This window comes from Archocentrus centrarchus, chromosome 14 (assembly GCF_007364275.1).
Source record: "Archocentrus centrarchus isolate MPI-CPG fArcCen1 chromosome 14, fArcCen1, whole genome shotgun sequence".
Lineage (NCBI taxonomy): Eukaryota > Metazoa > Chordata > Actinopteri > Cichliformes > Cichlidae > Archocentrus > Archocentrus centrarchus.
The window spans coordinates 29,792,392-29,817,947 of NC_044359.1; the positions used below are offsets into that span (position 1 = coordinate 29,792,392).

At 40.3% G+C, this 25,556-nt stretch overlaps 3 protein-coding genes across 3 annotated transcripts; 1 reads left to right on the forward strand and 2 right to left on the reverse strand.

Annotated features, from left to right (window-relative positions):
- Positions 1–174: 174 nt before the first annotated feature.
- On the reverse strand, positions 175–10,107 carry mpp1 (MAGUK p55 scaffold protein 1). The gene is made up of 12 exons (XM_030746666.1): positions 9,750–10,107; positions 6,266–6,394; positions 6,096–6,174; positions 5,861–5,946; positions 5,691–5,759; positions 4,307–4,503; positions 3,770–3,873; positions 3,598–3,678; positions 2,567–2,647; positions 2,269–2,471; positions 1,006–1,080; positions 175–925 (listed from the first exon to the last, which is right to left on the reverse strand). The coding sequence occupies exons 1-12, from the start codon at positions 9,870–9,872 to the stop codon at positions 749–751; spliced, it is 1,404 nt and encodes a 467-aa protein (XP_030602526.1). The 5' UTR covers positions 9,873–10,107; the 3' UTR covers positions 175–748.
- Positions 10,108–12,106: 1,999 nt separating this feature from the next.
- Positions 12,107–19,697, forward strand: tmlhe (trimethyllysine hydroxylase, epsilon). The gene is made up of 7 exons (XM_030746684.1): positions 12,107–12,482; positions 12,598–12,774; positions 17,524–17,803; positions 17,956–18,075; positions 18,265–18,501; positions 18,652–18,790; positions 18,934–19,697. Exons 1-7 carry the CDS (start codon positions 12,365–12,367, stop codon positions 19,063–19,065), a joined length of 1,203 nt encoding a protein of 400 aa, XP_030602544.1. The 5' UTR covers positions 12,107–12,364; the 3' UTR covers positions 19,066–19,697.
- Positions 19,698–20,601: 904 nt separating this feature from the next.
- On the reverse strand, positions 20,602–25,060 carry LOC115792283 (V-set and immunoglobulin domain-containing protein 1-like). Its single transcript, XM_030746752.1, has 7 exons — positions 25,015–25,060; positions 24,743–24,906; positions 23,775–23,982; positions 21,362–21,517; positions 21,164–21,280; positions 20,932–21,076; positions 20,602–20,841 (listed from the first exon to the last, which is right to left on the reverse strand). Exons 1-7 carry the CDS (start codon positions 25,055–25,057, stop codon positions 20,745–20,747), a joined length of 930 nt encoding a protein of 309 aa, XP_030602612.1. The 5' UTR covers positions 25,058–25,060; the 3' UTR covers positions 20,602–20,744.
- Positions 25,061–25,556: the final 496 nt, after the last annotated feature.

A 25,556-nucleotide genomic window follows, 5' to 3' on the forward strand; every position in this document is an offset into this window, starting at 1 on the left:
ATGATGAACCACTTACTAAAGACTAAATATCACCCTTTATATTTCAGTTCAAAGACACTGTTTCATGTTTGTGGATCTAATGAACGGAGATGACCTAATGACAAGAAAACTGTCAAAATGATTCTTTAAAAGGTCTGCGGAATAGGTTTTTCACACAAAACACATTCAAAGGAGCAGTTACAACAGAGATGGGACATTTATTTTTGTTTAAAAGTGCCTTTTCTAGTAACACATGAGGTATACAATTTCATGAGGCTGTAATGATTTGGTGAAAGGTTTTCTGTGACAGACATTCATACATGGAGCTCCACTTACAGAATGAACAATGTTCAGAATGAAAATTTTTATGAGACAGTCTAATGAGCACAAAGGAAAAACAAAGATGAATGAAGGATCCTGATTGTACATGTTAAAATCCAGTTACTTTAAAGCCAGGATTTCATTCACAGTTTTTGTCCTGTTTTGCGTTTGATTTTCCAATAATCGCAAAGGTGTGCGGCACCAAAACCTAACCGGTTAGCCCCTGAAGCACAAAATTTCTGAACAACCAAATGAACCATCCCCCTCTCTGAGATAACCCTGTCTACATATTGCTTCTTTTAAAAACACAATTGTGCAAAAAATCTCTGAGACGATTAACATTTACCAAAAAAGGAAACCCACAGACACGTGGGGCATTGCGTAAGGAGTGATATTGCACTGCTGCTATTCAATAAACAAAAGGTATCGGATTGGTGCCGGACATTTTTCAGTACACCCATGACACAGGCACCCACTGAGGAGTGGATGTGGCCCGCTCCATGGCCTCCTCCACACCCTTTACACTTTCATCCACATCGTTGTTGACCAGAACTACATCAAAGAAGTGTCCGTATGTGCTCAAAATGGCATCCGACTCTTTCTGGATCATCTGCAGGTTTTCCGTCTAGGAGAGAAGGCACAGATGATTAGCAGTTTGAATTCTGGGGATTTTAAAGTATTTCAAGTCAGAAAAAGATGTAGCACCTGGGGAGCTGTGTTGGTCGGAGCGATGAAAACCACCAGAGGTGCAAAATCAGCCGTCCGCAAGAGTTTCAAGGTCTGCAAGAAGAATTTAGTGTTAGTTTAGAAATGAGTCCATCAGAGGGACAGCTCCGGCTGAGATGGTTTGGAGACGTGCAGAGGAGGGATAGCAGGTGAAGGATGTTAAAGATGAAGCTGCCAGGTGGGGAAAAAAAGAGGACAAGTACAGAGAAGATTCATGGATGTAGTGAGAGAGGACATTCAGAGAGCTGATGTGTCAGAGGAGGATGTAGGGACAGAGTGGAATGGATGATACACTGTGACGACCCCTAAAGGGAGGAGCCGGAAGAAGAAATGATGAACTATGGAGCATTTCACACATTTGATACTTTAAACATCCTCTACAGAAGACAAGGTTAAGCAAAATATTAAATGTTTTTGCAATTCAAGAGAGTGACTCAAAGCACAGAGCTTTTCATTTACTTATAACTCCAAATAGGCAAGAAAAATGAAATAATTACCAAAAAATATGTTTGTCTATTTTTATTCAGCTTCCCTGCGTGTTTTCTGTAATTATTAATGGATACTGGATATTCCTACTTCAGTCTAGACAACCATACAATATGCTACATTTTTATGCACACTGTACTGCATGCATATGAGTACAATATGCTTTGCTTTCTCAAAGGTGGATAGTAGGCATAACAAGCCAAACACTCTGATTCCCCCAAAACACAGCTATAGGTAACGAAACAATAGCTAATAATCTAAATGCTGAGTATGTACTACATTACTTTCAACACTGTGGTGACACCAATAGGCATAAAGGTTGGCTTGGATCTGCATTTTCCTCCCTTTGAAGCTTAGTTCATGTATTTAATTCAATTCTATTTATGTATTTATTTATTTATGTATATATATATATATATATATATATATATATATATATATATATATATATATATATATATATATATATATATATATATATATATATATATATATATATCGCCTCCAATAATTACAGAGAAGACCCCAACAGTCAAAATGAAACACTTGGCAACAGTGGGAAGGAAAGAAACCTCCAGCAGAACCAGGCTCAGGGAGGGGCAGCCATCTGCCGCGGTGAGTATCTCGGTTCTAAAGAACTTTACTGGCATTAAGCAACTCTGAGAAATGGTGAAACAGCACTCCAGGTGAAACAAGCTCCTTCAATCAGATCGATGGCTTTGATGTTACGTGACAAGAACAAGCATCAGTGCTAACCTGTGGTTCTACATCCAGCAGAGCGATTTTGTCCTGCTCATGGATCTTCTGGATGGTCTCTATTTTGGTACCAAACATGTAACCTTGGAAGCTGCCGTACTCCAACAGCTCATTTCCAGAGATGCACTTGGTCATGTCTTCATTGGAGATGAAATAATATTCCTTTCCATTCTCCTCGTCCTTACGTTGGGGTCTGGTGGTGTCTGTGCAGAATGAACATTAAGAATCAGTGAGTTAGTCCATGGATATTAGCAACTTGAGACACTCTATGGGAAGAAAAGGTCATGAGTCTACTTACGTGGTGAGGGGTAGGAAAACCTCTCAGGGTATCGTGTCAACAGTGCATTCTTAATATGACTCCTTCCAACACCAGGTGCACCTGAAAAAAGCTGAATTTACAAATCAAACTCAAACTGAACTGGTTATGCTTTCATCCGCTTTCAATGAAGACCCAATTTATCTTATTTTAGCTGTTTGCCAAAGCATATTAAAGTCAGAGCTGCTTAATGAATGTGGGCTAAAAGTGTAGACCCTCAGCTATAATCTGCAAGGGATTTAAAAAAGGAGAATGGCTATTTTTCAAGGAATCAGAGCTAATTGGACAATGGACAGGTGTGAGCTATTCCTTTCTTCCTCATTTAATTAAGCAGGCAAACAGCTTACAGTTGATTCCAAGCATGCGTGAATCCACAGCATATGCTCAAAGGAGCTCTTTTGAAACAGGCGATCCTTACACATCAAAAAACAAACAAAAAAAAAACCAACACGAACCCATCTGACCGAGAGCAGGAATGTTAAAAATGAGAAGAGTTTAATAATAACACGCTTGCAAACTGCATCATGAAAAGTCCTGGAAATCCATTAAAGAAAACAGTGGTGGCTAATCTCAGGATCCTTTTAATACTAAACAAATGAACACAGCGGCATTAAAAGCCTGACAGAGCATCACAAACAAAGAAACACATTCTTTGGTGACAATCATGTGCTCTAGACTTCAGGCAGTCATTGCCCACAAAGTGAAAAATGAACATTTTTATTATGTCCATTTTCCAATTCTGTCTGAGCCCGGGGGGGGGAGGGGGACTCAGTGCATTTTCTGAACATTACATATAAAAGTCTTGGTCAGTGCCTTTAATTAAAGTTGAAAGCATGTCTGCATCTTGATTGTTTTATTTCCTATTGTGGTGGCGCAGAAAGCAAAAATTATGAAAAATGTGTGACAGTCCAAATATTTTCAGTCCTAACTATTACTGTAAAAGTCCATGCTGGGTGAGCATGAGAATATTTTTAAGGTTGTAGTTTAGAATATAACTGAGATAGGAAACTTACCAATAAGCACCAGTGTTTTCCTTTGAAAAGCTGGGAGCCGAACAACCTCCTCATAAGAAATCACATCCAACTGGTCAAAAACTGCAGAATAAGCGGTTTTATTTTAGATAAAGTCGCATTAGAGAAGAAGTGAGTGAAGCTGTGGAATTGAGAATTGCGGTGTTCTACTCACTGGAGCTGTGTTTAGCCAGGTACTTGTCCTTGCACTTCTTTTTTTTTCCAAACGGGCTGCAGGACTGAGTGCCCTCTTTGGCCTTGCTTTTACTGGCCACCCTCCTGCAGAGAAAACAGGTATTTAGCTTATGCTGAGAGCATTTTCATAGTTCTTACCTTCACTGTATTATAAATCAGCCACCACATTAAACCCAGCTGACGTATATCGTGTAGATCCCTAGCATGATGCCAAAACAGCCTGACCTGGTGGGGCATGGCTGTTAGCCTTCTTAGGGATATCTTGTGGTTTCTAGCAATAGGATGTTGTTAGCAGATCCTTTTGGATTGGACAATCTGAAGGCCCAGTAAATTTTGGGGGCGCTCTGCTGTGTTCCTGACCAGTTTTTGCCCTTGTGGTGGGGCACACTGTACTGCTCAGGGAATGGGACGGCCAGGCAGGAGGATTTCCAAGCAGAACACTGCAGTAATATAAATCACTATGTCTGGATGTCAGTATTTTTAATGTGGCTGAGCAGTGTGATAAAGAGCTGTTTACCATTCTTGGAGCTCTGGAGAAGGTATCAGCCCAGCAAAGTCGGTAGCACTGTTCTCCACTCTGCCCTGCCACCAGTTTGGATCCTGCTTGTTGATGATATGAATGATGTCTCCAGTCTGAAACTTCAGACCTGCCTCTTTGCAGGGGATGAGGTCATCTGTGGCAGGGTCATAATCGAACTGGGCCCTCATGTACATCTGGAGATTAATAATAAAGCTTGTTAATTTCGCTGGCAGCAAAAGAACTAAACATTTACAGTGTGTATTCGGTACTTGTAACTGTATCACTGATAACCTGCTGACCTTAACAAAGTGTTCAGTTATGACCCAACACTTACTTAAGGTTAGCCGGGAATAAAGTTTCTAATCTGTTGAATCTGATAGTTTCTCTGAACTCTATGAAAATTCTACTGATATTATGAATTCACCCTGAAGTAGAACACTAGTCTACAATTTCATGATATGATCTTGGACAGCTCCTTTCAAACTATGGAAATAGCTACATTTCTAATGAAGGCACAAGGTCTACTTGTGCGAATGACTAACTGGTTCTTCATAATATCGAGGTTTTTTTTTTTACTCCATATCTCAGGTTAACATCCTTAAGTACAAACCCTGACTAAACTGTCAAAGATCACAGCAGGAACATGAGTAAGTTCTCCTCAGGGTAAATTATTACTACTGTTAGTAGAGTTCATGAACATTTATTTGTGGTTTCCCCAAGACACTCCAAATTCACACCCCAAATGTGTACAAAGGTGGGTGCACTGGAGAGATCTGGGTTGCCAAAATGATGTTCTTTGTATGAAAAGCATATTAACGATGCCTACATATTAATGGAGTACAAGTTTTAAAGTAAACCGCCATCACTGACCACAGCAAGGACAGACTTTAATGCAGACATGTTCATTCATTTAAAGCTGTTTTAAGTTAACGTTGCCTGTACTTAAAAGTATACTGCAGGCAATTTGTTGATGAATCAAGGGCAGCCATTTTTATGCCGCAGGAAACACATGAATGGAGAGACATGCTGTGGCCACTAGATGGCAGAATGAAACACACTATCGATGTGTTTCACGTCAAACTACCGACAATGAGCGATGTTCTTAAAATTTAAACTAGGTTTATAGTCACCTGGTTTGTTCACTGACTAACGGCAGATTCACCTAAACAAAATCATTTTAAGCAAGTAAGATGCAGAAGAAAAAGACTGGGATAAAAATGTGTTCTTTGACTGCACTCTGATAGGAACTGAAAAACTGGCTTCCTTGGTTTCATTCTTGCAAATTTAGAAAGCAGCTCAAAGAGCATAAATATGAAAGACAAAATTCTTTTTAAGCATCACGACATCAAAGCTGTGCACAGCCTGCCGGTCACATCGTTACCTCACAGGCTCGGGATCGACTCTTCATGTTGGGAATGATTTTCATTGTGACAACTCCATTGGTTTCTCTCTGTGTGTAAAGATGACACAGATTTATGTATGTATAGCCATGCTGAGTGAAATAAAGTTCAGAAATTGTGATTCAGTATAGTGCCATACGTAACAGCTTACCAGGATCTTTTGTAGCTGATCTACAGTTTGGTTTGTCACAGTTTTTCCATTGATTTCTGCTATTTCATCCCCTTCGTGTATAGAGCCTGGAAAGACAAAGAATCCAGGAAGGGTGGAGTGAATATATTCAAGTAAGATATATTATTGATCATCCAGTACTGTAACCCCCTAATCAGGACATCAGATGGACTTCCTACATTTGTATCTTTCCAAAAGCCAAAATGTGCCTAATCACCTTGTCTGTGAATCATCCCTCCATGCAATATCCTGGCCACCGTGCATCGCTGTTTCTCATTCAGTTTCAGAGTGACCCCCTACAGACACAGACCACGGTGAATGAGGAGGAATCAGTCATTCGAAATTTGAAGCATAAGCACAGAGTGAACTCAGAGGCTGGTTACATACCATTGGCTCTGAAGGATTCTTTTCAAATGCCACTTCTTTCATCCTCGGCACCTCTGTGCAATTTCTGTGTCCAGCACTGCCATTGGTGTAGAAGTCAGCCCCCTTATTCTCATAGGTTTGCATAGCTGCCTGTTAAGGTAAAGAAAGAAAAACCATTAATCACATCGCACAAAATGAAATGAAACCTCCAGTTATACAAAGAACTGAATTCACTATTCTGCTCATCAGGCCAGATCAGATCATTAACTTTCTAGTCTTTCTAATAACTGCAGCGAACACTTTCTGCTCTTGTGAGCCAACAGCTATGTTTCCTTTGCACTTTCAACATATGTTCAAAGTTGAAAATTAACCCGGCATTATAACACACTTCATTAACCACATCCAGTCATCTGGTCCACCAGGTTCGTGTGGTCATGGATACCAACAGTGTCATGAGATGATCCCCGTGGACAAAAGCATTAATGTAGCAAAACGAATTCACTACAGTGTACAGTGCTTCAGTGTGTGCTACAGAAATCACATAAGTAGATTCATACTGTGCTTTTACACCCAAATACACCAAAGAAGAGTCTAAACAGCCGGACTTCCTCATCCAAGCTACTTCAGCATCACTGTGAGAGGAGAGATCCACATGGCTCCCCTGATAAATTAAGACATTATGGAATTACTTTAAATCTACTGAGAACAAGATAAGATACCATAAAACCACTGTGTGAGAGTAAAGTGCCCTCCAGCACAGGGCAATGAGTGCACAGTATCAAATGCTTTATAATTTGTTCACTTAACTGACATCAGAGAGATGATTACCTGTGTCAGCAAACTTTCTTGTGTGAATATGACACATCAGCACTGCTTCAGCAAAAAATATATTATCTACCTTCCAGCATCAGCATTACAATAAACCAATCGTTATCACCTTCCTCCTCACCACTAACTTTAGCTGCACAAAAGCCACCTCTGAGTTTAGAAACTACTCCTGCACCGTAGCGCACTAAGCCTTAAGATGATTTCTTCCTTCTGGATTTCATATTCTTATTCCTAGGGTGATTAATTTGACAAGAAAAAGAGGAAAAATAACTGTTAAACAGACAAATATCAAGGAGTTGGCTTTAAAGCATAAAGCCAGAGACTTTATACCCTCTCATCAAAGTGCTGAAGCTCAGAAAAGGAGCAGGAGAGATCTCTGCAATAATCTGCTTCGTCACAAAGCAGCTCAGACTGTCTGAAGAAAGTAACAGAAGTATCTCCTATCTCTTCTGTGATTACATTTGGATTAGCACTAAAGGGCCTTTTAATGAAATGTGTCTCATCAGGACTTTGACAGTGAGCTCTGTCAGCTCCACCACTTAGAGTGTAATGAGATAAACATTTAATTAAAGGTATTAGCTATAATAAACTTGGCTTTAATAAGTGTGGTCACAAAGTCCTGACCATACTTTAATGCTGGTTTAAGACACGGAGGAGCATCAGGGGATAGATAGATAGATAGATAGATAGATAGATAGATAGATAGATAGATAGATAGATAGATAGATAGATAGATAGATAGATAGATAGATAGATAGATAGATAGATAGATAGATAGATAGATAGATATAGATAGATAGATAGATAGATAGATAGATAGATAGAGTTAGATAGATAGATAGATAGATAGATAGATAGATAGATAGATAGATAGATAGATAGATAGATAGATAGATAGATAGATAGATAGATAGATAGATAGATAGATAGATATTTTATTGATCCCATGAGGGCATCCAGCAGCATAATCTATCTATCTATCTATCTATCTATCTATCTATCTATCTATCTATCTATCTATCTATCTATCTATCTATCTATCTATCTATCTATCTATCTATCTATCTATCTATCTATCTATCTATAATACAAACAAAAGGAGCAACTGCCAAAAGAGCAGTTTGCCTCTTCTCAATAAAACTGAATGTGACAGGCGTGGACCCCCATCCATCTCAAGATCAATTCATTCTAAAAATCTATAGCAAAGTGCTCCATTTGCTTTTCTGCACACAGCAGGCCTGCTGGTCTAAGATAATACAGAATACCTGATTATACAACTTCTTTCTTACATGCGCTGCTGCTTTCAACTAAAGGAACATTAATCATAAGCCCTCGCCAATGGAGGATTTATAGTTGTTCTTTTTTTTTTTCTATTGATCTCTTGAAGAAACACAGTAAGAGATCAATAGTTGAGATTTGAACACAGTGTGGATAATGAGCTTACCACAAAAAAGCAAAACAAAAGAAAGAACTGACGAAAGTTCTGCGTGTTACCGGTCTTGCCTGAACTTGTCTAAGTAGGGCAGTGCACAGTTATTAAACCTGTATTAGCAGCATAACCTAGTATAAGGCTGCAAAAAAAAGACCTAAGATAGGATTAATCATCCTTGATGGATTTTACACACACCATTTTCCTCTGTAAGATAATGGCCCCATGTGACCTCAGTTGGAGACACGCTGATTAGCACAGAGCAGAAGGATATGGAGCCAAGATTGCAACTCAAGGCTGCTGAACTGCAAACTGCTGATGTCAGGAAAGACGTTTCCTCTCTTTCCCGTTTCCCTCAGCAGCTCAGTGCTGACTTTTCATATTCTGAGACGGCATTCTTGCCCCGGCAGCATTTCTGGACATCAAGTCCAGGTCTAAAGTGTCTGGTTTTTATCATACCTGTCTTCTCCCAAATATTCCAAATGTTTATGAACATCTTTAAGGGTGTTTTACCCCCATCAAAGGCAGAGGCAGTGTTTCCGTGACATTCTCCAGAGTCGTTAAAGTAGGAAATGGTCAAAAAGTTTAAACATAAGCTTGACAGTGTGGTGTAAACAACCTTCACTTCACTGTTTAAACTGACTCCTCAGCAAAAGCTGTAGGCGATATTGCACAATATGTTTGAAAACTGTAAACAAAACAAAAAAAAAAACATAAAATAAAAAACACCTGAGATGTTGCTTCTTCACGATTTCACTGCCACACTTAAAGTTGTTCATATCACTAGAAGCCCAAGTGGTTATTGCTATAGTTTATACGGCTCTGTAATATACAGGAACATAGTCTTATGATCACGGCTAAAAATACAGACCTTCCCTACTCTTTTCTCCAAGCTACCAAAATACTTACACACGAATCTGTGAGAAATGCAGAACTGAAACTGCCAAAGTAATGTCTGCTGGTTTCAAGCTAAGGCTGACTTAGTGCTGAGCAAGGCAGAGCCTGCTAATATGGTAAAGATCTAAATGTCCAGTTATTTGTTGAAGAGATCAGCACATTCAGCTGCTGTTTGCTGCATTATGAAAACATAACCGGGTCTATTTTCAGAGATGTTGTCGAGAAATAAACAGCGATCACATGTCCCCCATATCTGCTTCCCGGAAGCAAACAAGAACAGCGAAATCTGAGGGGGTCTAAATAAATTAAAAAGGTTAAATATATATGTATATATATATAAAATCGTCTTACCTTGTCAGACTTCGGTTTGTTTTGAAGGAGCTGCTCCAGGTAGAGATCGGAAAGGGCTGTCCGGACGCTGTTCACGGGCTCCAGAGTGACAGTGGGATCGTTTTTATTGGATTTTAACGTCATCTTTCCCCGTTAGATTAAAAAAAAAAAAGGAACAGTGAACCCGATTGCCCCCCGATCAAAGTCCTCAAGACACTGGCCACAAACTGTTGATAAGGACGCGTGATTGTGAGATAAGTCACTGTCTGAGATAAAAGTCCAAAGATCTGATCAGCAGTAGGTGAGGTACATGAGATAACTACTGCGGGGACACCGCTGACAAAGCAAGTAAACATGCCACAGACTGCTGCTGCGCACGGAGGGGCTGGCTTCTGATGCATTCACATTCCCCGAGCGAGCTCAGAAATCTCACAATCCCAGTTATTACCGCGCAATGAGCGGCTATCACAGCGTTGGAGACCATAAAGTAACGCTTTTAGTTTCTAAATATTTCGCCGTTAGTGTCATTTAGATTCCTATTGGTAGGTTGGCTCTAAACTGCGGTGTTTATGACTATTTTCTGTTCACAGTTGGCTTCATCTATGCTCTTTTTTTTTTTTAATCAAGGAGTTCAAAACTAATGCAAAACCTGCGTGATTGATTAAACGAGATACTATGTTGTAGGATCTTTTAGCTTCGGATGGGTTAAACATTCATTGTCACGTTTTGCACTTTGAACCCCACAAAAATGCTAAATGACACACAGCCTGTGAATGCAACATTACCGCAGCCTTTTCAGCAGGGCTCCCCGCTCAAGCTACAGGGAAGCAAAAATAACGTAGTACTGGTGATTCCAGCAGCTGGCTTGCAATGGACTTCAGTTTGGAACATAGCGTACCCAGCTGCAGTGTGATGGTCTCTGTGTGCTAATTCAAAAAACACAATAACAACAATCAGTGGGAGAGTAGAGTGACTACATTACTGATTGAGTGGTTACAGATGACATCAGTGTTCCAGCAAAGCATGCACAGCACAGGCGTGATTGGGTTAAATACACCGCAACTGAGGGAGACTGAGCAGGAACCGCTTCCTTACTTTGGCCCGTTTATTTCCACTGTGTACTGATACAAGATTCACAAGCATGTATGCGATCCGTTTTGACAGGTGAACTGAGGCTAAGTTCAAACAAATGCAGTTATCCCCCCCCCCCCCCCCCCCCCCCCCCCCCATGTTTTATTTTCTTTTTAATCTCTGCCTTTTGTCTTCAGTTATGTAATTTATTTTTCAGAACTATGCAGGTTCTTTTAGATGTTTTCTGGCCTTCCTGTTTTTGAATGTAACCAAGTTCACTCACAGAAAGATGCAAGAAAGGCAGGACAGGAGAGGAAGATCATTATTTTCAAAGGTAAAGACTGCCTAGCAAGGGAACTTTTAACTGGGTTTGCAGTATTGTGGTTCACAGTGATGGACTGAGGTATTCATGGTCATCCATGGTCATTGCTAGGATTACTACAGAAACATTATAAGAGAAAGAGAGGGAGAGATGGCACTGAAATAAATTTGAATTCAATGGGAGAATTTTGTGAGCGCAAAGTCAACAAACTCTCAAGTATTTATTTTTTATCAGATTTGACTTGACATTCTGTGCATGTTGTTTTTATATTCTACTCATCATTAAAATTAATGTTCAAATTAAATTTAAAAACAAGGAAAAAGGTAGTGCTTCAAAGTAAGTGCCCAGATGTGTTTCAACATGGCTGCTGACTAACAGGACAGAAGGAGTAATCAATTTGAATTTAAGCTGATGATGTTCTTCCAAGTTCCACCTTTAAACTAGCTTTATACTGCTTAGAGTCATTTCCCCCCATCTGGTGCCCCATTTCTCCGGAATTTAGGCTTCCCCCCACCTGTTTCCCACCCACTTTTATATGCACAGTATATACAAACCACAAGCTGCCAGCACTTCGTTGTGTAGCACACAAAAACAGTGTGGTAAACAGGGGCCAGGGAATAGAGTATTATGCCAGCTAATGAGCTTAAGCCCCCTGATGGACTGCCAATTTCTACTCCAGAGGGAGCCAGCAAGCAGGTTTCTATCAGCTACCTACCCATTTATATGGCCTCTTAATGTCTGGCACCTTAAAATAAGGGTCAGCAAGCTACGTTTGGCCTTCATCTCTACTTCTCCCGCAGATATCCATCCATAAACTGCGCAGAGGCAGCGGTGTATGAATTCCTGTTGCCTCCAGCCCTCTCTGAGCAGAGGGGAAAAGCGCATCTAAGTTCCTCTGATGTGAATGAAATCCAGAAGATGGCAGTAATACAACTTCACTGCTGCAGCTGCCGCAATAAAACAAACAATCCTCAAAGAAGAAGCTGATGGCGGACCCGCAAATCTGCAGGAGCAGTGGTTTAATGATTAATTTGGACTTTTACATCATGGCAAGAAATTTTACAAGATTTAAGACTTTCTTGTGTGGAAGTGAAGGACTGATATACATACACATATACACACACACACATACACACAGCACGATCCTGTGGCTTCAGTAGGTTGGGTCACGCGTACAGTTACCGGGAAATCATTTTAAATTTTGGGTTTATTTTTTTAGTGCATTTGTGTGCTTGCACCTGAAATGTTTGGTAGGTTACACATGAGTGTGCTGAGACAAGCTCAGCTGCTGCGTGGGCTCAGAAGCACAGTGTTGCCACGGAGGAATTGCGCTGCTTTTCGCGTTCTCGAGGAATGTCTTGGTGAGTTTTTAACGGCGACCTTTAACCCAGTTTGCGCTTGCTTGGTTTTGTTTGTTTGTTTATTACAAATTTCGCTGTTGACCTCCACCCCAAACACCATATATAAAATCTCCAGAGCTCAATTATGGAGGGATGGTGATGCACTTTAACTACGTGTGGCTGCGTGATCACTGCCTCTCTGCTTCTTCGTACAACTCCAAAACTAACCAGCGGAACCTGGACACCGGAGGTATAGACCTGGCTATACGTCCTGAAAACACACGAGTGGAAGAGGAAACCCTTATCATCACTTGTAAGCGGGTAACAATAATTTTTTATTAAGATTTTTTTTGGGGGGGCGGGGGGGGGGGGGTGCACAGGTGGGTTTGGGTGGGGACACTGGATGAAAATTCATTGACTGCAAACTAATGAAAGGCCTCCTGCCTCCGCCTGCCATGTTTGGTTCCAAAACGCACTACATGTGAAAATTGTAACATGTTAATTGTAATGCACATGTAATGACAGGCTGACTGAATGTGGAAAATCTGACACACATTGCTAAAGTGTTGCTTATTTTTTAAGACAACTCAGGACAAAACATCGTCTGTTTTGTAAATGGATCATGGATCTTTTCATGCTTCATTCAGTTGAATTTATTATTATTTATTTGCTATATAGAGCAACAGTCACCTCAAACTGCTTTATATAGTAAATACAATATAATATACAAAGAAAACCCACCAATCAGATGACCCCTCTATGAGCAAGCACTTGGCGACAGTGGGAAGGAAAAACTCCCTTTTGACAGGAAGAAACCTCCAGCAGAACCAGGCTCAGGGAGGGACAGTCACCTGTCCTGATTGGTTGGGAGTGAGGGGAGGGAGACAGCACACAAGACACACTGTGTAAGAGACAGAGTTTAAAGTTAATTACTAATGATTACAGTATTGGTGTATAAACACATGGAGAGTGAAAAGAGGTGAATGAGAAGAAACACTCACTGCATCATGGAAATCCCCAGCAGCCCAGGCCTGTTGCAGAGTAACTAAGGGATGTTTTGGTGTCACCTGATCCAGCCCTAACTAGGTTTATCAAAAAGGAACATTTTAAGCCTAATTTTAAAAATAGAGAGGGTGTCTGTTTCTTGAAACTAAACTGGGAGCTGTTTCCACAGAAGAGGGGCCTGAAAGCTGAAGGCTCTACCTCCCGTTCTACTTTTAAATACCCTGCAGTTTAAGTAATTGATGTGCGTCATCTGGCTTTGTGGATCGACAAAGCCAGGTACCATAGCAATGCAATGCATAGCAATTAAAATGTATGCTATGCCTTCTAATATACTGCCAAAGGGAAGCATGTATAGTGTAAATAGAATTGGTCCCAGCACCGAACCCGGTGGAACTCCATAATTAACCTTAGTGTGTGAAGAGGACTCCCCAATTACATGAGCAAACTGTAATCTATTAGATAGATGTAATACCATGTGAATATTTTTGTAAATACAAATGTTCTTTAGTTAAATTGCATTATAATTAATCAAAACCCAGGACCAAGACATACTTCACCATAGCAGCACTAGTTGGTTTACTGGGTTACAGTGAAACTGTGGAATATATTTTGTTGTGTAGATTATATTCCAAAAACACTTTTAAAATTAACTGAATTTGCGGAGCTATCCCACTAGTCAGTAGTCAACAAATAATCTAAAGTCTGTTGTTTCTAACCATTGCAGTGCTATACTTATACATAAAACTATCTGCAGTCTGAAGCCTAAAGTGATCCTTTGGTATTCCTGCTGGACAACAAGAAACAGCTTTCTTAACTGCTCATCAAATTTAGGGTTATGGACTAGCGGAGATTATCTCAGCAGACATAGAGTGGGATACACACTCAACAGTGTCCATACACAACCATCAAATATCCAACAAGTGAAATGTTCGGTTCTAGGCGCATGGACTTGAAGTGTCCTGCATGGAATTACAACAACACTGTTGTGCTGCATATCAAAGAAAGTTGTGGCTGCATACAACAAAGAGCCCAAAATCCCCTCAAAAAATAAAATAAAATAACACTACTGAAAGTCAGAAAGTTATTGTGTGGATATTACATTTGGATAAGGCATTTGAACAGAAAATTGAGGGACATTCAGATACATCTTGTTACATAATATCAATCATTACACATCTGAGGTTCTCTCCACAGCCAAATGTGTAGTGGTCTTTGCCCTCTGTCATGATGTCTTGGAGCTGTGTAAAGATTTACTTTGTGGGCAGGTAAGGCTTAGGGTGTAGTCAAGCGAAGAAAAGAAAATACGTAGACAGTTTCAGTTATATACCATAAAAAGATTTACACTTAAAAGGAACATTATGTAACCTGGATTTAATAATGTTTATCAGCAACCATTGTCATTTAAAAAGATGAGAACAAGATATATCTGTGTTACTCATTTAGTGTTTTCTATTGACCCTCTAAAAGCTAGCTGGAATTTGACACAACAAACAAATCAAAATGATAATTTATTGTATAGCATGCGTGAATTCCAGTCTGTTCAGGAATACAGCAGAGAAAATGTGCAGGTTTATATTTTCTCATGATCTGCTGCACAGAACACAGGAAGGATTTCTCTCACTGCCCACTGCTGAAGAAACCCCTTCCGTGCTCTCTAATGCCTCATATTCCACCTAATTGCCCAATTGGTGTAGACACAAATCATTGCTCAGCTTATAATGCTGGTCCCAAAAGAGAAACCCCGGCAAGAGGGAGGTGAGCTAACTTAACCAGCTCAAAGCACCAGCTAGCTGGAGCCATTGCTTACTCTGTCTGTCTTACCCTGCTAAGTGAAAGAAGCCATGTGGGATTTAGTTGTCCTGCTTTTTGAACTCAGAATATTAAACAGTCCTGCAGAATCCAGGTGTGGAAACGGAAGCCTGTGCTACCTGAAAACTATTCACCAGTGGAATCTCGTGTCTTTATGTGCATTTTCAAACTCCCCCTGCTCTATTTTGAAAAGTTTTAATCTCTGTGACCCGTGGAACCCAGACACAAGCTGGGAGACACCGTCTTCCTTTAAGCTTTTAACACCATAGCAGTGCAATCGGCGTCTGGTAGATTTGAGATTCTTTTTCTTTGGGAATCTCCCTGAATTGTGTGCTATAGTTCTGCCTTAAAAAACAAACAAAAAAACAGACTGATGCCTTTCTGTGTGGCTGCTGAAAAGTACTCTCGCTATGGTTTTATGCACACACTGGAGTGACATTATATCTTACATAAAGCGACATGTGGATGTGCCAGCCCCAAGACAGCTGCTGTTGTAGGCATTCTGGCATGCATGCCTCTCCCTGTTAGTGGAACATATTCAAGGTCAGCTTGCTTTCTGAGTGCATTTTCTGCCTGTGAACAGTGGTGCTTTTAGAGTGGGTTTAGCAAATTCTAAATCACAGTGGCACATGGAACACCAGAGATAAATGTTGCATTCAGATCCGAGTCCATCAGTCTGAGAGCCCCTCAGCTACAACAGCTTTTAGGGCTGTTTTAGGGCTTCCAGTGTTGTCAGCTGATATCTGGTTACTGGCCAAGACTTTGTGTTCTGTGTGCCGGTCATTGTTGACAGTACAGCTTGAATGCAGCTCAGTTTAAGAAAAAATAAAATAAAAAAATCATAGATAGACAATAGAAATTGGTGCTGGCAATCCATTTTCTTCCACTTATCCAATTCAGGGTTCAGGGGGGTGTGGGTGCTGGACTCTCTCTCAGCTGCCATAGGGCACAAGAGGCAGAGTACACCTTGGACAGTCTGTTGCAGGGCCAACGCTGAGACACAGAACACCATTCATGCTCACATTCACACCTAAGGTCAGTTTAGAGTCATTAATTAACCCAACCCCATGCATGACTGTGGGAGGAAGTACCTGGAGAGAAACCACGCAGTCATGGGGAGAACATGCAAACTCTGCACAGAAAGCCCCCAGACTGGATTCAAACCCAGGATCTTCTCGCTGTGAAGTGACAGCACTAACTACTACACCATGGTTAACGTGGATGCAGTTTAAATGCAGTTTAATGCAGTTTTTTTTTTTCTATTTTCGTATTTGAGTTGATACACTTTGTTGCAGCCAAATGTAATTGAGATTATTCACTATAAAATAGTCACCAATACTGAACTTCACTGAGCCATCGTTTTCCTTGTGATCCAACAGTTGGATACACAGAAAAGGACCATGCAAAGTTTATTTTCTGCAGTCAGTAACAGGATTACTGACTAGTAGGTTACCTCAAGGCAAAACTGATGCTTCAGTGCTTATCGACCCTCCAGTTCTCCCTGCGTTGTGTATGTATTCTGTTTCCTTTAAATACATTGTGCTCTTGTAATATTTGATGCAGGTTTGCTGTGCGTCTGTTTTTGCAGTTTAACCAAATATGCATTTTAGTGAGCATATGTAATATGTATGCGCCAAAATATAGCATTTAGCATTTAAGTGCAGCTTACAAAACATTTATTTAAATAGATAAAAAGAACCTTGCTAAATTATTTGTGTGTCTGTGCTCACTTTGTCTTCTTGGTAGTCTAGCCTTACTTGTCAATACTAAATATTTTCAACATTTGAGATGAGTGTTAACACTGAACAACAAATAAATAAGATTTGCTTTCTGACAATAGAGTGTAAGTTGACTCACAATATGATGCCCTCACATATTCTTTAAATTAAACAAGTTCTTGTAGCTCATTAAGGCAACTTTCCTCTGATTGGCTGCCCCTCTCTAATAGAAGGCTGAAACAACAGGTGAGTGGGGCTTCTGTGTACAGAGCCAGAGCTGTGTGCTTGAGATATCCATATAAGGGCTATCCACTCTCAGTGACATCACACAGACCCCAGAGAAGAAAAAAGCTGTTTGAAACTGAGCACTTGGAATATAGGGATTACTTGCACATAGGATGACCTCATTATTTGAAGTGTATATGAGAGAAAATAGAATCATCTAATAGAATCAAAATCAGCTCAAGTAGAATACTATATGCTCTTTCTATGAATACATAATAACAATATTTTGCATGTATATCTTCCAGGGCCTGGCGGTCATGTATCCAAGTACAGTCTCAGTTGGCTAGCTCAGAACAGCTTTGAGAGAAAGAAGCAGCTCACAGTACAACCACGCATCCTCTGGAATTCAGACATCTATAGAAATGCAAACATACCCTCATCCAAATGGGACAAGTTCATGAGCTGCAATGATGAGCTAAAGAAGTTTCTTCAGAACTATCTTCTGTATGGGATCGCTTTTGTAGACGATGTCCCAGCCACACTGGAAGCCACAGAGGCAGTAACCCAGAGGGTCGGTCTAGTCAGGTATGCTTCCTTTTGGCCAGCAGATTACATTCTCATGGAAATATTAAGCATTTTCGCTGGTTCTCTACCTTACCACTTCATATCCGGTGGCAGTGCAGAAGTTGTTCAGTCAGTTTTTCATTTATTCTCCTCAATTTCATCTGTTTCACAAGGGAGACTACATATGGCAGAATGTGGTCCTTCACTTCAGATTTTTCCAGGGGAGACACTGCCTACAGCCAGCTGGCCCTGGACCGTCACACTGACACATCCTATTTTCAGGAACCGTGTGGGTAGGTGCAGCAGAGATGAACTGATGTGTGGATTTCTAAAACAGGTGATGGCAGTGAAAGGGATGCCGTTTGTGAAGCAAAACCCAGCAGCGGTGTATAACCATCAGACTTTAGTGTCAGCAGTTTTTCAATATATTGATATAATCCTAATAATATTTGATTATTTGATACTTGTGATTGTTTGGGCAGAACCCAGGTTTTCCACTGTCTCAAGCATGAGGGAACTGGGGGGAGGACACTGCTCGTGGATGGGTTCTATGCTGCAGAAAAACTGCGGCAGAAGTCGCCTGAAAACTTTGAGTTGCTTGCTCAGGTGCCCATCAGGCACGAGTACATTGAGAATACAGACAGCCACCGAAACCACATGACTGGCATCGGCCCTGTGCTCAACGTGTACCCTTGGAACAATGAGATGTATCTGATACGGTATGTTGATGCTGAAATTAATTTAATTTTGTCAGATATTATTTAATACTTGTCCATTTAATTAGCATCACTGATGTTTTTATGGTTTGTACTATTTGAGGTATTTTTTTATAGTTCAAATTAACAGCAAGATTATTTTTTCTCAACAAGATACAACAACTACGACCGATCTGTGATAAACACAGTCCCCCATGACATGGTTCGGCGATGGTATGTAGCACATCGAGAGCTGACCACTGAGCTGAGGAGGCCGGAGAACGAACTGTGGTTGAAACTGACTCCAGGGAAAGTAAGATAAGTTCAGACCATGATATAAAAATATAAATGCGTCTCTGAGTTCCAACTAAAATTAATTTACAGCCTTGGGACAACTGAAATGTTGGTCTAATTCCTTGTAATCTAAGGGTTTTACCCTGTCTTTTCCCCCCTAAGGTTGTTTTCATAGACAACTGGCGAGTCTTGCATGGGAGGGAGTCTTTCACTGGCTTGAGGCAACTCTGTGGATGCTATCTGACCAGAGATGATGTCCTCAGTGCTGCTCGCTGCTTTGGGCTCCAGGCCTGAACATGTAGTTTTCTTCCCTTCTCATCACTCTGCCCACAATACAGGTTTAATTAATACTGCACTGATAGTCCTCTTACCATGTCATGTTGCATTTTGCTCTCCTGTATTTTTTTAATTAACATTTGATTTTTTAAAAATGATTTATATAAATATTGGACTGAAATCTGGTGACTGTGGAGGTTTGAGTACACTGAGCTCATTGTCATGTTCAAGAAAACAGTTTGAGATGGCCTGATCTTTGTGATCTGGTGCGTTCAGCCTTCAGCCTTTTGGAAGTGATTCTTTTACAAGAGTTCTCCCATAGATTTCAATTCAGAATTCAGAGCACCGGTCCAGCAGCCATAACAATATTTCAGTCTAGAACAAAGTGATGGAGCGACTGACACTACCAGTGAAAAATAGTGAGTAATACATTGGAGTTATGACAGAAAGCTGCATTTCAAGTGATGACTGTCACGTATGACAGGCATCCTGATAGAAAGCAACAGATATGCTACTTTGTTTGGATTTAGAAGGTCTTAATTTTGGAAATATAATTAATTGACATGTTTGCTGGAAATGTATTTGATTTATTATTTGAGACATTTGCATTTTAATAATCCTGGTCCTTTCATTTCTGCATCCTTCCACTCCTTGATACTAAAACTTCTATTAAAGGAGGTGCTACACTTGCCTATATATGTTCATTATTACAAAAATATGAATCTTGTGTGCATTATGATGGCAACTTCGCTCATTGTTCTTGGTTTGATGCTCATGACTTGGTAAACTTACTGACCCTGAAAATGCCAAAACAACCCCCTTAGAAGAATCTTTCTTTCACTTGTGTTGTGATTGTTGTACAGTCTGCCCAGCATAGCAGCACAATCAATAATCCATGGAAATTACATTTGCACAGTTATTAGTAGGTAAAGCTCTAATGCGTGTAAGCTGTGACACTTTGTATTTGGCTATGTAGATGTGGAATATTGCCCCTGTTTTCATCACCGTCATCTGAGCTCTCACAATATTCAGTAAAGGCAGCTACTGGTGACAAGACTTTTCAGATAAAAATTTTATTTAATTGTCATCTGTAAAGTTTGATTATGATACAAAACAAAATGATGCTGTTACTACTAAAAAAAAATCAGTTCTAAAAAAAAACTGAAACACAATTAGCTTACATTAACAATCATTAAAAAAAACCCCACAAAACAACCAAAATCACACATCGAGCTTGTACACAATATTAGTGTGACCGCAGTATTAGTAACTTAGTACATTAATCATTTATATGATTCACAATTACCATCATACAATACAATACAATACTGAAGTATTGACATAGTACATTCAAAAACTGGCTCTTATGTAATGTACCTTTGCTCTATAGGCATGACTGGATCAGGTAGTTTAATTATTAATTAAAAAAATATCTAGAATTTAAAGTACTAGAAATGTATTTATACAGTTTATTTTCCACAGCATGTAAGAAAAAGATCTGCTATGACTGTCCAGCAAACATAATGGAAAATGAAAAAGACGTAAAACTGATTGAATTCTATTAAGTATAGAAAACGCAAATTCATACATGAAGATTAGCGCCATTGCTGTAACTGCATCTGAGTTACCTCTGTGTCAACGACTGGTATACAGATTAGTGATGCTAATGTAATGTTGTAGCTTTTAAAGTGGCGTTTTTATGCTTGTGGGTCTTCTACTTCATCGTGGAGGTTGCCAGCTGCGTTTGCACTGGGAGTGCTGTCTGAGGCCTCCTGGGCTTGAAGAGAGCTCCTCCTAGTGGACAAAGAGAGAGTTGACGCCACACCCTTTAAACTGAATGGCTAGATGAAGTGAAACAGTGTTATTAAGGATCTGAAATCTCACTTCATCTCGTTGGCCTCTGCCGTTTTAACAGCGTTGTATTTGCGTTTCTTCACAGTGTGAGCAATGAACCATGCAACCAGGATGATCAGCACGCACCCGAGCAGCGCTCCGATAACTGCTCCTGCAATCACTCCATCTCCCGCTTCTATACAAACACAGTTATTAAACCAGTAAGGGGTTATTTCACACAATGCACATTAACCCATTTTCAAAAACAAATATGAGGACAAACCAGGGCTCAGCTCAATGGTGCACGCTGCAAAGCCCACTGCATTTGTAGCATTGCACTGGTACTCCCCAAACTCAAACTGGGATATGTTTTTGATTTCCAGTATTCCAGTTATGGTTGCTGAAAAAAAACACAGCACGCAGGTTCATGAGAGGATAAATGTGCTAATGTTATATATCTGTGTACACCTGCAGGACTCACTTTTTCCTAGCACTGGTCTCCTTGTCTTGGTCTGATCCAGTCTGGTCCAGCTGTAGGTCGGCGTCGGGCTCCCACGCTCACTGTGGCAGGTCAGAGTGACCAGGTGACCTGATTCCACATCACCATGTACGGCGCAGTAAGGATCAGATGGTTTCTCTGATGGACCACAGGGAGGATGCAAGGGTTTATTGGCTGACTTCACTTTCAGTCTACAATAATCTACTTGACATACTCACAAAGCACACATTCAGCCTGTAGAGATCATTGACATTTTTCAAGCCATTTCAGCAGGAGCTCCTGGAGGCTCGGCAAAATAATTCAACACAAAATCTGTTTTCAAACATGTCATCCTCATAATACATGTTCTGTCTGACAATACTTAACTCATGACAGGGTCATGCATACATATCTGCTCATTTTTCCTCTTTGTCGCTCTTCATTGTTACTTTTGGATAGTTTTGCCACTGCGAGCTTTGATGCTATTTCAGTGAAACCACCTGAGATCTTTATCGGGGAAATCACACTTTGGTGACAGCTTATGAGCATCTGATGGCACAGCGGGAAAACAAAAACAGTTCTGGTTTAATTTTTAGCACTACGTCGTTTTATAATCCTCTGAGATTGGGTCAGATATTGAGCACAAGAAACAACTAGTAGATCTGTCAAATAAAGGCAGTAGAATAAAAACTACTTTCTCTTCTGAAATTTGTTGCAGTATAAAATGGGCTGAAACAGCAATGGTCAAGTACCTCTAGATGTTCTTTCAGCCACTGCTTTACAACAGATGCTGTATTGATTGCTGCTTCATTCCAGTCAGAGGCCCTGTGTGCATTTCTCTGTGTGTACTTTTTCTTTCCTGTTTATGCCGGTTTGTCTTTGGAGGTGCCATCAATTATTGGTTTGCACTGCTGAGTGTCTGTCCGCCACCTCATTGGCTGATTTTAATCTGAGAGAATAAATCACAAGCCCGAGAGCAGATCTCAAGCATAAGGGTCCTTTCTCCTCTCCACCCTATCTGTGTGCACTGTTGACATTGTACCAACACTTTGTACACTTTAGGAAGTAAATAGTGGGAAATGAAGGACTTAAAGCAAATTCTGGCACCGTTTCATTTTAATCTATGAGCCGGAGTCTTTGTCAGCCTCTCCTTAGGGTTGTTATCGTTGGAGGTAGATAGGTGAAATTCTGTTTTTGCTTATTCAAAAAAAAAGTCCTGAAAGTAACATCAATGTGGACTGTGTATCAAAGACGGTAAACAGATCTGAGTTTGTTAAAATAGCAAATCCTTTATTTGCAATTAATCAAACAGCATGTCACGTGTGCAGCCGTTAGTCATCGTGATTCAGGGTACGTTAGGAGTGGCCTCCTCCTGAACTGAGCAGAGGCTGAAGATGAAATCTGTATTTCACTGCGCCTGCCCACTGATCACTGGGCGTTCAGTACGGCAAATTCATATTTGATACCAAATGTGTTTTTACTTTCACGTTAAAAAGCTCAGGAAGAGGAATAAAGTTTATATACATATATTTTTGTAATTTATAGCAAAACTGTTCAGTCTCACTAAATGGTATGTGGAAAGTAAGCGATGCAAATCAGCCTTGATCCCATGTTAATCAGCATGAGTGCAGTCATACATATTCATAGTTTGTGTCACAGTCAGTATGAAGAAAGGGCCCCCTGCTAATATTTTTATAAAGCCTGTACAGTATTTAGGTAGCACATGCATGCAGGAGACACTCGTATATATTCTGTATGCAGTATGAGGATGCAGTCACAGTCCTTTTCTAATTTCCATCACTGACAATGAGGAGACTGCTGAAGTAACCATGGAAACTACTGAGGCCTGCAAGGTTGTCCTGGTAACTCGGTGAATGAGAGGATTTGAGATGAATGTAATTCCCTATTTACGCTATTCAGGGCCACTACTTTAATAGGTTTGCTAATGTTACAGCATTAATAATTGATACAGAAATCTCAGGTGAGGACAGATAACTGAAACAATTTACTGGAATCACACTTTAAAAAAAAACAAACATAAAAACACTGTTACGCCCTTTTCAGGGAGTCACACGTCCTTACTTATAGCAGGAGAATAATGGCTGAAGCAGCAGCATTCTAATGGGTGTGATCAGGTAGCATGAAATCTCCTACACACCCTTTGTTTACCCTCACAAGCTTTTTGGTTCCTCATCTGAGGGCTGTGGGAATTGTGTGTTGATCCCTTTCCCTGACTCAGTCGTTCCTTTTGTTAACTACTTTTACCTGTGGCTAAAGTGTGTGAACTACGTGTGCTTAAAACCCACCTGTATGACATTAAATAGGATCACACGGAGTACAAAAATGCAAAAACACAATAATAGCAGGAAAAAAACACACCCAACACAAATTTATTTCTGAAGTGGATTAAACTCACCGAGGACATTCACAATGATGCTTGCCCGAGTCTGTCCGTCAACATCGGGAAAGTTGTGAACCTCACAGCTGTAGATTCCGGAGTCTGATGCCTGCATGTTTTTCATTATTATGGAGGCATTCCTGGTGGTGCCAGGAGCAGTGGGAGGTTGAATCCTCCCTTCATAAGGCTTGTTAATGGCAGTCTGTCCTAACTGATAGTAACAGATCTGAAAGCACATGGCAGAAAGTCAGATCAGATCGACTACAACAACACACGACTTCTGTTGGCTATCAATGCAGAGCCTCACTGTCCTCGAGCTAGTTTGCATAAGTAATGAAACCTTTGGTTCTGCTGCGAATATGATCTTGGGAGGACCAACGTTTTTCTTTTTTCCAATTAAGCATTAATTTAGCACTGTAATGTAAAATAATGTAATCAGCACATCCATAACTTTACAAGCACTTTTTGTCGATCTCAGTCACAGGCTTTTTGATCCAAATTGGGTGTGTCTGCTAGCAGTTAAGAAAATGTGGCACAATGTGAAAAAGGCGCAAACCCATGTGTGTAGTTGCACATAGCGCTGTTTTTTGGTGTTTTTTTTTTTTTTTTATGTTAACCAGACTTTTCTATGAGTCCTTTAAAATACAGGAACATATAAAATGTTTGCTTCCTTGGTGAGAATCCAACCAGTGTAAATCCAACTGGAGCATTGCTGCATTTCAGTACTGAAAATGACCTGTGCTGTGCTTTGCTACAATACTCTGATCTGCTCTCACAGAAGAAGAAACACAAAATTATTCATGGCTTTCAGAAGCGATCAACACCTCGTGCAGTCCCATGAGCTTATGCCCTCTTTTGATTTACTAAATCAGAGGATATTTTGTGATCCCAGCCCAAAATACTACAATTCAGTCACATTTAGGTACATGAAGCTCACTTAGCTGACTTGGTGCAAAACTGTAATCTGAGCAGCAGTGTGCATCTACCTGCTTTTGTCCCACAAAGGATGTTGAAACTAAATCCCACTGGATTGTCAGACTGGTAGTTGTCGCCTCAGTAGTAGCAAACTCACACTGGAGCAGGACACTTCCACCAGCTGTAACGTTGACATATTTCTGCGGGGTCGTCACCGTGATCAGTTCAACACATCCTGCAAAACAATACCAGGGCTCAAGAAAGTGTTCATAAAATTTAAACCTGCTACGGAAAAAAAAAAAAAAAAAAATCCAATAATAACAAGAGCGAGAAATGTGTTTACCTGTAATGCTGAAAAGCACCAACACGAGCTGCAGGGAGCACATCTTTACAAAAACTTCTTAAGAACTTAAGTTATACTTTTCTGTCTCACAGTGGACTCATGCGAGCAGCTGAGAAGAGGGGGGGTGAATGCATCACAGTATCACAGGCAAGGTCATAGGAGTCTTGGTACTGGACCTGCTGATAATGTGCGTGTTTGCATTTCCATGTTTGCCAGAGAAGGTGTGTACACTGGGTGTGTAGAGCGTTGTTTCACAGGGGGTCGTTTTGATTGCCAGGTTTTTCCCTGGAATTATTGTGTGGTCTTTACCTTATAATATTAAGGCGAGTGCTTGTCGTGATTTGGTGCTATATAAATAAAACAGAATCGAATTGATTGGTTTTCCAAAATTATCGATCCAGGCGCTCGGACTCAAAAAGTTTAAAGCAGGGCAGATGGAAATGAGATATGATGGCAAAGAAAAACCCCCATCTGTTCATACTTCGAGCAAACAGTCAGACCATTGTGTGTGTGTGTGTGTGTGTGTGTTGAAATGGTGACTG

Excerpts from the sequence above, each read along its gene's own strand:
- mpp1 (XM_030746666.1), bottom strand. The coding sequence starts at position 9,872 with ATGACGTTAAAATCCAATAAAAACGATCCCACTGTCACTCTGGAGCCC. Across the intron at positions 6,395-9,749 it reads ACAAACCGAAGTCTGACAAG|GCAGCTATGCAAACCTATGA; the intron begins GTAAGACGATTT and ends TTACCTTAACAG. Across the intron at positions 1,081-2,268 it reads TGCTGGATGTAGAACCACAG|ACCTTGAAACTCTTGCGGAC; the intron begins GTTAGCACTGAT and ends TTCTTCTTGCAG.
- tmlhe (XM_030746684.1), top strand. The coding sequence starts at position 12,365 with ATGTTTGGTAGGTTACACATGAGTGTGCTGAGACAAGCTCAGCTGCTG. Across the intron at positions 12,775-17,523 it reads GGAAACCCTTATCATCACTT|GGCCTGGCGGTCATGTATCC; the intron begins GTAAGCGGGTAA and ends TATATCTTCCAG. Across the intron at positions 18,502-18,651 it reads AATGAGATGTATCTGATACG|ATACAACAACTACGACCGAT; the intron begins GTATGTTGATGC and ends TTTCTCAACAAG.
- LOC115792283 (XM_030746752.1), bottom strand. The coding sequence starts at position 25,057 with ATGTGCTCCCTGCAGCTCGTGTTGGTGCTTTTCAGCATTACAG. Across the intron at positions 23,983-24,742 it reads CCTTTGTGGGACAAAAGCAG|ATCTGTTACTATCAGTTAGG; the intron begins GTAGATGCACAC and ends ATGTGCTTTCAG. Across the intron at positions 21,077-21,163 it reads CACCATTGAGCTGAGCCCTG|AAGCGGGAGATGGAGTGATT; the intron begins GTTTGTCCTCAT and ends GTGTTTGTATAG.